General features: G+C 39.6%; 1 protein-coding gene across 3 annotated transcripts in view; it reads right to left on the bottom strand.

The window, feature by feature from the left end:
• The window catches only part of LOC134323052 (pterin-4-alpha-carbinolamine dehydratase 2-like), a 40,988-nt gene extending 27,333 nt beyond the window's left edge, over positions 1-13,655 (bottom strand). For 2 of the 3 annotated variants that reach the window (XM_063004466.1, XM_063004468.1), the window contains exons 1-3: positions 13,495-13,655; positions 11,691-11,822; positions 11,147-11,227 (exon numbers count right to left, since the gene is read on the bottom strand). In XM_063004466.1, coding sequence (XP_062860536.1) covers positions 11,147-11,227; positions 11,691-11,822; positions 13,495-13,584 — 303 coding nt within the window. In that variant the 5' untranslated portion in view covers positions 13,585-13,655. Of the gene's footprint in view, positions 1-8,737; positions 9,940-11,146; positions 11,228-11,690; positions 11,823-13,494 lie in introns of those variants that run through there. The other variant, XM_063004467.1, reaches the window with a different exon arrangement.
• Between the last annotated feature and the right edge of the window lie 609 nt (positions 13,656-14,264).

Below are 14,264 nucleotides of genomic sequence, written 5' to 3'. Positions count from 1 at the left end.
TCTGGTGGTATTGGCTTCACATTGAGCTTTTCATTTTTATTAACCACTCAATCCCTATCAGGGTTGTGGCAGATGAAGCACCTTCTAGAAACAGATTGGGCTCCAGTACATCATGTTCTCATTCTCTTTTTTACTCACATTCACTATCAATTTACAGCAGCCAGTCCATCTTCCGCATGTTTCTGGAAGGTCGAATATGAGAAACTCACTTGATCCCAAACACCACAAAACTTCTTACACCAACTGGAAGTGAGGATTTATCCAAGAACCTCACACCATGTTGCTATGTCCCACCATGTGCCACTACGCTGCCCATAATTACTATACAGCCTTTTGGAAAATGTACTCAACCACCAACCTGACAAAATAGAAAAGTTATGAAAAATCACTTGTTGTTTTTCTAAATCACTGCAGTGTAGCTTTGGCAGTGACATGGGTACGTGTGCTTAAACCTTTTCAGTTTTTTGGCTCTGGAAGCTGGTTTTATCCAAGATCTCTTTAATTACTTGAAAACATGGACTTCCCTGAAACAATGTCATATTTACATTTTTATAATGCTGTATTTGGACTAATATGGCCAAATTATATATCAATTAAATTAGTCCATAAGTCCATAAGTCCATGTGGTATTGTCCATCAGAGTAGCCTACCAGCTTTTAATGCAGTTCTGTCTGAGGGATCAAAAGTCACAGACATTCAGCAGTGATGTTCAGTCTTGTTTCATGCAAAGATGTTTCGTTATAATTGATACACCTTTAAATGATATTATGCACTGTATAGTGCTTACATGAAATTACACAAAATACTAGCACTCGTTGTACAATGTAGGTCTTAAACAGTTGAATTATTTGTTAACACAATTTTTAGCAAACCTTGATCCACCCTTGTTTCTTGAATGCTTCTTTTCTGTTCAAGTATGATTGCATCACCTGTTGTTATACTGTATACACTAATGTTTATTTGTTGATTGGTTTAGGCCTATATTTTAAAAAACTATTACATTAATAAACTAAACCATCCTCTTTTTGTATTCCACTTAAATAATGCTTGAATTGTATTAAAAATTGTATCATCTTCATTTACATTGCCTATTGATTGTCCCACTTTTTCAGGAATTGAGGTCTGTCGTTTTAATGATCACTACTCATGCAGCCTATTGATTAAACTGTATTGATGTCTGTTACTAAATTATGTGGTTACAATACCTTAACATGGGAATATACACCAAGAAAACACACAATGTAGTCTGAAGGATTGTAAAATGGGATTATTTTTGTTGGTTGGCAGTGATGAACTGTAGACTCCCTGACTTCTGCATTCATTAATTTGGAGCACTGGAGTAAGCTTTATACCTGTAATCAGAGTGTTGGAATGTGAGGAGGATGATACAGGGGCTGCTGCTGGGAGATAAGTGCCGGTGGGCTCGGTGGTAATAGTTAGAATTGCAGCATTGTGCTGAGATGCCATTTAAACCTCCATAGCCATTTAAACCTATAGCAATCAAATAATGAGTCTGAGTGATGGCATGAGGAGAGCCAGACTCGATATTCCTATGTGTGTGTGTGTGTGTGTGTGTGTGTGTGTCTCTTTTTTCATTACCCTTGTTCTGTTTAAGGAAAATTTAACCATTGTCCTTCAGTACTTGTTGGCTAAACATTTAAATGAACTCTTTTTGCAGTACAATCATTGTCTCTAACTCAAGTTGGCTGCTATGGTGCCAACTCTAAACCCCATTACCGTAAAATTGGGACATTTTGTAAAATGCAATAAAAACAAGAATCTTTGGTTTATTCTCTTGAAACAATTTCCACTGTCATCACTAAACAAATCTGTATTTTGTCACACATTCAGAATTTAAATATTAGGATTTTACGTTCCCTCACTGTTCCCCCCCCCAAATGTTTCTTCACGAACGTTCCCCCAATGTTCCCCCCCAATGTTTCTTCACGAACGTTCCCCCAATGTTCCCCCACGAACGTTTCCCCAACGTTCCCCCAAGAACGTTCCCTCAGCGTTCCTTCACGAACGTTCCCCCAATGTTCCCCCCAAACGTTCCCCCAATGTTCCCCCACGAACGTTCCCTCAACGTTCCTTCACGAACGTTCCCTCAACGTTCCTTCACGAACGTTCACTCAACGTTTCTTCACAAACGTTCCCTCAACGTTTCCCCACGAACGTTCCCTCAATGTTTCTTCACGAACGTTCCCTCAACGTTCCTTCACGAACGTTCCCTCAACGTTTCTTCACAAACGTTCCCTCAACGTTTCCCCACGAACGTTCCCTCAATGTTTCTTCACGAACGTTCCCCCAATGTTCCCCCACGAACGTTCCCCCAACGTTCCCCCAAGAACGTTCCCTCAGCGTTCCTTCACGAACGTTCCCCCAATGTTCCCCCCAAACGTTCCCCCAATGTTCCCCCACGAACGTTCCCTCAACGTTCCTTCACGAACGTTCCCTCAACGTTCCTTCACAAACGTTCACTCAACGTTTCCCCACGAACGTTCCCTCAACGTTCCCCCACGAACGTTCCCCCAATGTTCCCCCCAAACGTTCCCTCAACGTTCCTTCACGAACGTTCCCCCAACGTTCCTTCACGAACGTTCCCCCAACGTTCCCCCACGAACGTTCCCTCAACGTTCCTTCACAAACGTTCCCTCAACGTTCCCCCCGAACGTTCCCTCAACGTTCCTTCACGAACGTTCCCCCAATGTTATCCCAAACGTACCCCCAACGTTCCCCCCCGAACGTACCCCCAACGTCCCCCCCGAACGTTCCTTCAACGTTCCTTCACGAACGTTCCCTTAACGTTCCTTCACAAACGTTCCCACCGAACGTTCCCCCACGAACGTTCCCTCAACGTTCCTTCACGAACGTTCCCCCAATGTTCCCCCAACGTTCCCCCCCGAACGTTCCCTCAACGTTCCTTCACGAACGTTCCCTCAACGTTCCCTCAACGTTCCTTCACAAACATTCCCCCAATGTTCCCCCGAACGTTCCCTCAACGTTCCTTCACAAACGTTCCTCCAACGTTCCCTCTAGAACGTTCCCCCAACGTTCCCCCTGAACATCCCCCCCAACGTTTCCCCACGAACGTTCCCCCGTTTCCACACGAACGTTTCCACACGAACGCTCCCTCAACTTTCCCTCCGAACATTCCCTCAACGTTTCCTCAACACCCCCCCCCCCCCCCTCCCCAAATGTTCCCTCAATGTTCAGAGGCATGCTCGTACATACCGGATAGCAATGGAAACGTTTGACAGTAGAGAAGTTTACCAGCATAAAGATGAGCTACGAGGTATTTATTTATTCATTTATTAGGATTTTAATGTCATGTTTTACACACTTTGGTTACATTGATGACAGGACAGAGAGCCACTTTTTACACAAGACTCATCAGTTTAAGTCTTTAATGTCAAACACGGTCATAGACAATTATGTGTCTCCAATTCACCTCACTTGCACGTCTTTGGACTGTGAGAGGAAACCGGAGCTCCCGGAGGAAACCCACGCAGACATGGGAAAAACATGCAAACACAGAAATGACACAAACCCCTTTACATGGAAATCAAACCCAGGACCTTCTTGCTGTGAGGCGACAGTGCTACCCACCGAGCCACTATGCCGCCATGTTTTGTAAAATAATAATTATAATAATTATAATGCAACAAGCAGATAGATCCACATGTACAAAAAACAGCTATTTGTGGTTTTAATGTTCAATAGTTCCGTCATTCATGATATAATTAATAATAATGTATTTTAAAAAACTTCAAAATAAAAAAGGCAGCTTTTTCTAAATGAGTTTGTACACCTACCTTGTATTGGTAAGCCTTAAATCTCATAAGAATCAATTGTCAGCTGCTAAAAATGAATTTAAATAGCATTTAACTAGACTGTGTTAATAGAACAATGACATCTTTGTTGGTTATCAGTTGATCATTACTACTGTATTACTGCTGAAAAAGTCCATGCAATGTAAGGCTGGGCGATATGAATCAAAAATAATATCTCGATATATTTTAGCTGAATGGCGATATACGATATACAGTGCTCAGCATAAATGAGTACACCCCAACAGATTTGTCAGAAAACCTTTAGTTTCTTTACAGAATCAACATTTTCTATGGGGTACTATACTACAGAATACTCCTACAAATGTGGGCCATTGATTGCAAACAAGATTTGTTCATTTGTACACACAAAAAAGTTATTTTCTCAACAAATTCATTCAAGACCATGTTGCAAAAATGAGTACACCCCAATGAAAGTCTTAGGAGTTTAGACTACAAAATTCTAATTAACATGAATTTAACCACATGTGAGTCTAATTATTCATTAAACAGGTGTCCAGCAGACAGTTGAAAGTTAAAAGGGCGTTACTTAACAAAGAAAACCCCATCCCATTTCATGCTGTCAGCAGTGGCACCACATGGAAGAGAAATGTCACAAGACCTGAGAAAGAAAATTGTTTCTTTACACAAGAAAGGTGAAGGCTACAAGAAGATCGGCAAAGCTTTACTGATCAGTCAGAATACTGTAGCAAAAGTGATACAAAAATTTAACAAAGATGGAACTGCAACCATCTTACAGAGACGTCCAGGCCATCCACGGATGTTAACACCCAAACAGGAGCGTCTTCTGATGAGAAGGGTTGAAGAAAATCGGCATGCAAGTTCACTGCAGTTAGCTAAAGAGGTAAAAAGCCAAACTGGGGTGACTTTTTCCCGTGACACAGTACAGCGTACACTGCAGAAGAATGGCATGCATGGGTATCATCCACGAAGGAAGCCTCTCCTGAAGCCCATGCACAAAAAAGCCCGCCTAGAATTTGCCAGGGCCCATGCTGAAAAAGATGAAGACTACTGGGACTCTATACTCTGGAGTGATGAGACCAAGATAAATGTTTTTGGAACTGATGGCTTCCAAACTGTATGGCGTCGCAAAGGTGAGGAGTACAAAGAAGAATGCATGGTGCCTACAGTGAAACATGGTGGTGGCAGTGTCCTTATGTGGGACTGCATGAGTGCTGCTGGTGTTGGGGAGCTGCATTTCATCGATGGTATCATGAATTCACAGATGTGCTGCTCTATACTGAAGGACAAGATGCTACCATCACTTCATGCCCTTGGTTGTCATGCACTTTTCCAACATGACAATGATCCAAAACACACATCTAAGGCCACTGTTGCATTTCTGAAGAAGAACAGGGTGTAAGTGAATCAGTATGTCTCCTGATCTGAACCCAATCAAACACCTATGGGGAATTCTGAAGACACAGGTTGAGCATCACTCTCCATCCAGCATAGAGGCTCTAAAAGAGGTCGTTCTTGAAGAATTGAAAAAGATAGACGTTGCAATTTGTCGCCAACTTGTTCATTCCATGATTAGAAGACTTAATGCTGTCCATAAAAATCATAGTGGTCATATAAAATACTAGATGTAGTACTTTTTGATGTGGGGTGTATTCATTTTTGCATCAACTCATTTGAGTAAAACTGAATATTTTGTAATCTAAGTTATATTATTAACCTTACTTTTATGTTATGGGTTAAAGAAATGTTCTATGAAACTCAGTCTTGTCAAAATTTAGAAAATTGTTCCTGTGTTCAGTGAGATATTGATTAAAATCTTACTTTTCAAAGGGGGTGTACTCATTTATGCTGAGCACTGTATATCTCGATATTTTTTCACCCCATAAGGTAATAACAACAAGACACTTCTGAGACAAAGCTACATGTTCCAAATACCAAATACCAAAAATTTTTACAGGCACTTTTATTAATATTCATGCTGGGGAAGCTTCACACAGGAACTATTTTTCCTTTAAAAAAAAAAAAAAAAAAAAAGAGCTATTCTAAGAAAAAGTTTGTTGTCTCGCCTGTTGTGTAATGTGAATTACAAATATATTGTCTGGCCCTTTAAGAATGTTAAGTGTACTATAGGGCGCAGGGAGCGAGTGTGTAGGGAAGATATCAGAAATGTTTCCGGCTGTGCTCATGTTCTTCTGTTTTGCACTGAGATTGTATGACATTAAAAGTAGCGTTCTCGTTAAACCCCCCACTCAGATGTTTGGACTTTATACATTATTTTACATCAGTCGCCACAACATTAACATTTGCATTATTAGTTTTTTTTATACCGTATAGAACTCAATTCTGTAATACAGGCAGAACTAATCGTTCATGTTACTGTGTAACTATTGCAACATTTAATGCATTTTAATCAGCATTCTGCTTCATGCACTTTATTATTATTTAACAGCTTTATTTGTTGTTTAATTGCTGTTTGCTCCTTGTTTACTGCAGAGTTAGTTCATGCAATTTTATTCATGTTTGGATGTTTATTAGCCAACAACAAGAAATACTATAATAGAAGTTAAATAAATAAATGACGTGTCGGACGTCGGGCGATCGTCCAGTAGATAGATTAGATTAGATTAGATTAGATTAGATAGATGGATGGATGGATGGATGGATGGATGGATGGATGGATGGATAGATACTTTATTGATCCCGAAGGAAATTAGAGATATAGTATAAACTTACACGACCACGTACAACATCCAGTACAGAAATCACTTCCCCATAATGCTTGTTTTTTACAGATAGAGCAAATATATGCACGTCAAATATACAAGCACACAAGTCAGAACAACAGGAGACGCACCGTTACGTTATTATTACTTTCTCAACACGTGCATACACTGCTTATATATAAAGTAAATACATGCATATAAGCGCGTGCATGCGCTTGTGTTTGTTTATTTCCGTTTTCCAATATTGGTTTTTAAAACGAATAACGACTCGTTTTCTTGTTTTTCAACTTTGGGATTTGAAACCAGAGGTACACGGAGCTGGAACCTTTTGTCTGGACTTGTTTTCGGCATTCTCTACAGAATACATTATTCTGCTGCTCATCTGACACTTCTCCACCACTGAATCCGAACCATCTCCAAATAATTTAGCCATTATTATTCTTTTTACTAATGCCAAGTTCACACTACACGACTTTCTGATTTGCCAGGTCGCTGTACAGTTTACACTACACGACTGAATCTTTTGCACTCGGGAGTCTTTCAGTCGGTGTGTATTTCACACTACACGATCTATCACCAACTGGAATCGCAGGCGAGCTTCTCTGCTCTCACAAATATCGTTTTGTTACGAAAACACACGCGAGACGTGACGAAAGGTTTAATGATACCACGTCCAAACATGCACAAGTAGCGAGCGATCAAAGTTTGTGCACGAGAAAAAAAGAAAAAAAAATGAATCTTAATGGATTTGGCTTGGGTTGTTGTATATTTATAATTAATAAATATTTTTGCAATGCAGCGTGGGTGTTTTGTAGAGAACGATAAGGTCAGAAACACTGTAAAACTTGTGTGTAACACCTGTGTATTATGATATAAACTATATTAAGACCCTGTACAGCCTTTTACACTCCTCCCCTGCATTTCTTCTTACGCTGTGTTCTTGCGTTCTCATTGGCTGTTCGACATAGCACTCATTGCCAGTCGGGAAACACCCATTCAGATATCTGACATGCTAGATATCTCGATCCGATCGAGTTGTTGGGTAGTTCACACTTAGCGATTAAGAGCCAAGTTTTGATCGCCGAGTTGCTCCCGAGCCGGCAAATCTAGCGCCGACCAGTCGCCGAGCGAAAATCAGGGCAAAAATCGTGTAGTGTGAACTAGGCATAACCAGCTCGCCCACCTTCTCCATGCTATCATGGGAGTTTTACTTAAAGAAATGTGGTGAGGGCAGAAAGAATTGGCGGTGGGGAGAGGCGAGTTGTGTTCAGTGAGTTAGAGAGGCGGGCAGGTGAACATGTGCAGAGACAAACTGGGAGAAGAGAAAGACGAACTGTCGGATCTAACTGGAATGAAACATCTATATCGATATAAGCGATATTGTCTTATATCGCGTATGAAAATATATCGATATTTTATAAAATCTCGATATATCGCCCAGCCCTACTCTGTATCTACAAAGCCACACGAACATTGTCTTGCTGAATAAATAATGGATATACATTTTGTGTCAATATTACCTTTGTACATTTGCAAGTAACCCATGTCATGAGCACTGATGCATCCCAAACCATGACACATGCTGGCTTTCGCACCTTTGGCTGATAACAGTCTGGATGGATCCTTCTGTTTTGGGCACAGAAAACTCTTTGTTAAGTGCTCGCTCTCCCTTTTAATTATGCTGTAATAATTAGGGTGTAATTAAAATGTCAAGAACTCACTACAGACTTTATCACAGACAGATAATGAAGAACTCCAATTATTTTTGCTAGTTATAACTTTTAGTTAAATTTAATTTTGTGTATGTATGAGGATGAATCCTTTTTATTCAAATTATCCTCCAGGCCACCCAAGGAGGATGGGGGTCCCTGCTGAGTCTGTTTCCTCTCAAGAGTTTTTCCTTGCCACTATCGCCCTCGGCTTGCTCAACAGGGGTTTTTGTTCTGTTGGTCCTGGATTCTATAAAGTTAAGTTTTGACTAACTTAACATCTGTATCTCCCCAAATCAATATAAAACTTATCTGACCACAACACATGTTTCCCACTCTGTTTTATTTTATCTCAGATGAGTTAGGGTCCAGAGAACTTGGTGGCATTTCTGTTTAGAATTAATGTATGGTTTTATCTTTATGTAATAGAATTTCAGCTTGCATTTCTTGAAGCAGCAACAGATAATAAAAACAAAATTGGCCAGCGACTGCATGTTTGTTTGTTTATTAGTCAGGATTTTAACGTCATGTATTACACTTTTTGGTTACATTCATGACAGGAACGGTAGTTACTCATTACACAAGGTTTATCAGTTCACAAGGTTATATCAAACACAGTCATGGACAATCTAGTGTCTCCAATTCACCTCACTTGCATGTCTTTGGAATGTGGGAGGAAACCAGAGCACCCGGAGTAAGCCCACGCAGACACGGGGAGAACATGCAAACTCCACACAAAAAGTGACTGCATGTCTAAGGGCGTGATGATCCATGGCTCGCCTCAGACAGGGCAGGGTGTGCAGTGGCACAAGCTCAAGTTACTGGGGAACTGGACTACTGTGAGACTCATGTGAGAGTTTTTTGTTTCTCCTTAGCCACTATAACGCTGACATTCTTTTTCTGTTTTTTTCTATGCTTCATAGCCATCAAGTAGCTATTTGTATTTTCAGATCCCCTGTCAACTGCTCAGAGAACACAGTTGTTGAGTGTTAGCTCAAGGTTTGAGATGTCAAAGAATTGACTACAAAATTAACTGACATTTCTAATGACAGGTATTAACCATAAAGTATAAATGAACAGAAATGTGCATAAAATCAGAAAAAAGAAAGTTATTTGATGTACTTTACTTTGTGGCATAGCCTGCTAATTACTTGTTAGTGATTATAGTTGTTATATAGCTGGTGACTTTATGCTCATATAAACAGGGCTAGTTCAAGTGTTCCTATTAAAAAGAACATGAAGCATACTCCATGGTCACCTGCCAGGTTAGGCAGAAAATCCAAACTGGCAATGGCAGTGGTAGTGTGATGGTAGTGGTTGGACTTGTTTAGTCTGTAACCCTGCTTGTCTCAGTGTGAGCTACAACTCTCAGAAAAATGGTGTAGTTAAGAATAAAAAATAATACTAATATTTACAGTCTAAGTTCTGTACCGATGTGAGCAGGTGACCCTTCCTGCATGCCTCTTTTGTTTTATATCCCTGAGTGAATTTGCAGGAGAGTACAGTAAATTCCAGACCAGTCCAGCTTTCAATCAGTAGAAGTGTAGAAAGTGTAGAGAGTGTGCATTTAGAATCAGGCCAAAAAAAAACACCAGTTGTCTACATGGCCAGAACAACTTTATCAATAAATTTGGCAAGCCAGACATCTTTCTTGGACAAGCCACCAGAACTATGTGTGGTTAATGTGATCTGTACCTGAAAAAAGGGTGAAAAAGAAAGCAAAAATGTTTAGAGGGAAAATTTAAAACAATTTTTTTCATAATCACAATGATAGTGCCCTGAAAATTAGAGATGTAAATGTAAAATTATATTTTAATTAATGGTTGACCGACAAGCTGATATGAACCCTTTAAAATATTAAACACAATACTAAGGTTCATATCAGCAAGTTTTTCTGCTTTATTAAATAAAAACACAGCCCAGTGTAGCTAACATAGCAGTAGTGTAGAGGAGTAAGAAGAACTTGAAAGCAATGAGCACAAGTTGTTGCAAGGGTTAACTAAACATATAGATATAAATATATAGATATAGATAATTGTAACTAATACGTTTCCTGGTTATAGCAGTATCAGAGTACCTGGGTGCGAAATACAAAAGGTGCATGATGTTACAGAAACCTCGCCATTGGTGGGGGACACATATCAGTGCACGCTTAGTGCTGGTCTCAAGACCGGATAAACAGGATGGTTGCATCTGGAAGGGCATCCGATGTAAAAACTTTGCCAAATCAAACATGCTGACTAATGATCTGCTGCTCTGGCAACCCCTAATTCATTCATATGTGCAATAGTCTTATCACTAATAATTTTTAAAAGAAAAATGTTTTGAAATATTTCTTTTTAAGGTAAAATAATCCCAGAGAAATTTTAAAATGCAGCTGTATCTAGCTTTAGCTATTGTCAGTGTTTATGACAGTACACTACAAAAGAAATGTTATTCATGGGAGGGCAGCAAAGTGAAAATATTGCTAATAAATAGAAATATCAGCATTTTGTTAGGAAAACAATGTCTTCTACTCTGTGAAATGTTCTTCTACAGGTTTTACAATGTTTCATTGGGCTTGCAGCTTGTTGTTGGACAATGTTAAGACATTGATTTCTGATCATTTCAAACATGCTGAAAAATATCAAACCCTTAATGACTGGTCAGTGCCTGGAGAAATCAAGTGCATTGAGTGTCTAGCTACAGCCAAAATGAAACTCTGATACTGTGCTAAATTGTGTTGTTAACTGAAAAATAAATCTAAAAAAAAACTGGCTGTATGCTGGACAAAACAACTTGTTGAAAGGGTAAGTACACAAGGACCTTCAAGAGGACCATTTAATGTTAAACAAACAATATGAGAGGCATTAGAATGTGCCGCTGCAAAATCAGGAACAAACAACTACATGTAAGTCATTACCTTATTATAGACATTAAACCACTCCGGGTGATGATTCATCTTCTCAGCCTGCAGAGCCACTCGAGACATGAAGCCAAATGCCTGCAAGATATACAACATACAAACCTCTTTACTTTTCCAGTCAATCTATAAAACAGGGCCTGTTAAATAATTAATTAATTAAAGTCTTGAAACAATTTATTTAAATTTACCCCTTGTGTATCGTAGCGATTGTACACATGACAAATCAAAACCAAGTTAAAAAAATCATTTAAAACAAGTTAATATCTAATCATGGAAAAGCACATATTTTCAGCAGCAGGGGCTTGATTCAGATTAAATAGCAAAATAACACACAGTAGACACAGTTATTGGATAAAAACCTGCTCCATGTTCCAGAAGGCTAAAACTAGGACAGCAAGTTTGTTTTTTGGCAGAACAGTGATGAAAAGCACACTGCCAAAGCCTTGGTTTCATGCAATTTACTGATTATTTTGGGCATGTACACTCAGTGTGTTAATAGCTCTATGTGTTATTTGATGATGGTGTTAATGAGATAATAAACCTGGTTAAAGGTTTTGAAGTGCAGTTCTTTATACAGAGCATCACGTTCTTCCAGCTCTACCCAACCCGTCGCCTTTAGCTCCATTAGGACCTGATCCCTCTCTGCTGCACTCAGCCACTGTGAGTCTGAACTCTACACACACACACACACACACACACACACACACACACACACACACACAACACACACACACACACACACACACACACACACACACACACACACACACACACACACACACACACACACACACACACATGTATAGTTATTACATTACACAAACTATTACAAAATATTTTACTTACAATATACCCTGTTATAAAAAGTCATTGCCCCCTTTCTAATCATCTCTATTGCAGCATATTTGTCACACTGAATAATTGGAGATCATTAAACATGAAAGTTTATGCACCACATAGCTAGTCCAACCCCTCATGTAATCGCATCCTGTCCAAGGTCTATTCTAGCATTCCATCCAGTGTTTCAGGCACAGGCTCTAACCCTAACAAACCAGCAAGCATGGAAGGGTGAAAGTAAGCAAGTAATAAAAAATTAAGCAAGTAAGAAGGCAGGGAAGTTCATAAGCAATGAGGAAATAAAGAAAAAAATTCTCAGGTGGCGTAGCGGTAAAGTACGCTAGTGCACCAGAGTTGGGGTTCTGAATGCATCGCATCGAATCTCAACTCTACCTTTACGACTGGGTTGGGCGGCAGCATGAACAACGATTGACTGTTGTTCAGGGTTAGAGGGTAGAGAGTCGGATGTTAGGTCCTCATAACTGGTGCAACTGCGGCCCCTGATGGCTGACTGATGGCGCCTGCACAGGGCTGAGGAATAATGTTGATGGGGGTGTGACCCTTGGTACACAGCGTCCATTAGTGTATGAACTTGACTCGTGCAGGTGAAAAATGCAGTCTGTACTGATTGTGTACCAGAGGGGGCGCAAGTCAGTTGAGAGGCGTCCTCAGTCAGCGGTGAAGGGTCGAACCAGTATAGAAGACGCAATCAGGGTAATTGGACACGACTAGAATAGGGGAGAAAAATTGAAAGAAAGAAAAGAAGAGAACTAGTCTAAGTAAGCCATAAAGCAATGGATAGATTGCTGGCTGGGTGGATATATGGACAGTGTTAGTTTGGTGATTAAGGTACTAGACCAGTGATCATAAGATTGCTGTTGAAGCCCCATCACCACCAAAGTTGCCACTGTTGGGCCACTAATTAAGGCCCTTAATTATCAATTGTTTGCATTGAATATTCTCACAATTGTTAAATCGCTTTAGATAAATGCGTCTGCTAAATCCAGTTCAATGCACATCAGTCTCAAATAGGACTGGCAAGAAGAAGTTATTGATTGTTGACCTGAACTAATGGGATAAAAATAATTGTAGAATATTTATCAGTAAAACTTATGTCACGTTTTACATGTTATATGCTGTTTTTATGGAAGGCCAATCCAGCCACATAGGGGAAAAGGAATTTTCTATTTCAATTTAAAAGTTTTGGTGTACTATTGCTTTTTTTAATGATAATTAAAGTTAAACACTGAGCGATGCCGAGAATACACGTTCAATACCTATCCATCCATCTATCTATCTATGATGCATGCAACAGTCCTCAAACGGTGACCAAATGGTAGTAAACAGGTGAATGTCTTATAATACATAACAGTATATAGTACTTAATAGTACATAATCCATATTTGTTGAGTCCGATTGCAGTCCGATGGTCCTAAATAGAGCTTTAATGCAGAGTTACAGCTAATTTACTGCATTAGTTCAGCAGACTAATAAACATAAACTCTTACCATGTTAGCAGTGTGAGAGGACAGGATAATGTTTCTGTGTTTACATAAAACTCTCCTACATTCACTGGACATAAACATTAACCACCTCATAGTAAACTGTCACCTCTCACCGGGCAAAGTACACAACACACTCCAAAAACACTAACAATCACTCACACTAACACATGCTTACAAAAACAAAGCTGTTCGATTCTAAAATGATTGAATCGACTCAAGTCGGCTGCAGGTGTTGGGCATCTATAGAATCGATTCTAGGAGCCGATTCCACAGAGGTCATGAGAAATCTAGCAAAATTAACAGCACATCAATACTCTTGACTATATTGATAGCATTATTGATAATAGATAATAACTAACTAACTTGTTCCTACAAAACTAGACCCCTACATGCAAGTTTTATTTTGTTTAAAAGCACGTATTATTCAACATTTATTTGTTGAGGGAGCGGAATCAATTTTACTGTATGGAATCGACTCAGAGCCACTACCTAAAATGAGCAAACCGACTCTAATGATCTAATGATGATCGACTCCCAGTCCTACAAGAGCACACGCCTACACAGGGCTGCCTGCTACTTCGCCAGAATAAAAACATTGTAACAAAAGTATAATCCTGACATTCACAGAACTCAAAGCTGTACTACAGAGCTGCAAGGCAACATCACATTTATCATTACAACGCTTGAACCTGAAAGTGTGCGTGTGCAATAATATAGGATAAATGTACCCAGTTTGCAATTGCCGTATATAAAATATGTCATTAGAAACGGCA

The sequence above is a fragment of the Trichomycterus rosablanca genome, chromosome 11 (assembly GCF_030014385.1).
Source record: "Trichomycterus rosablanca isolate fTriRos1 chromosome 11, fTriRos1.hap1, whole genome shotgun sequence".
Lineage (NCBI taxonomy): Eukaryota > Metazoa > Chordata > Actinopteri > Siluriformes > Trichomycteridae > Trichomycterus > Trichomycterus rosablanca.
Note: the sequence above shows the minus strand (reverse complement) of the source record. Positions and strands in the feature narration are given on the sequence as shown.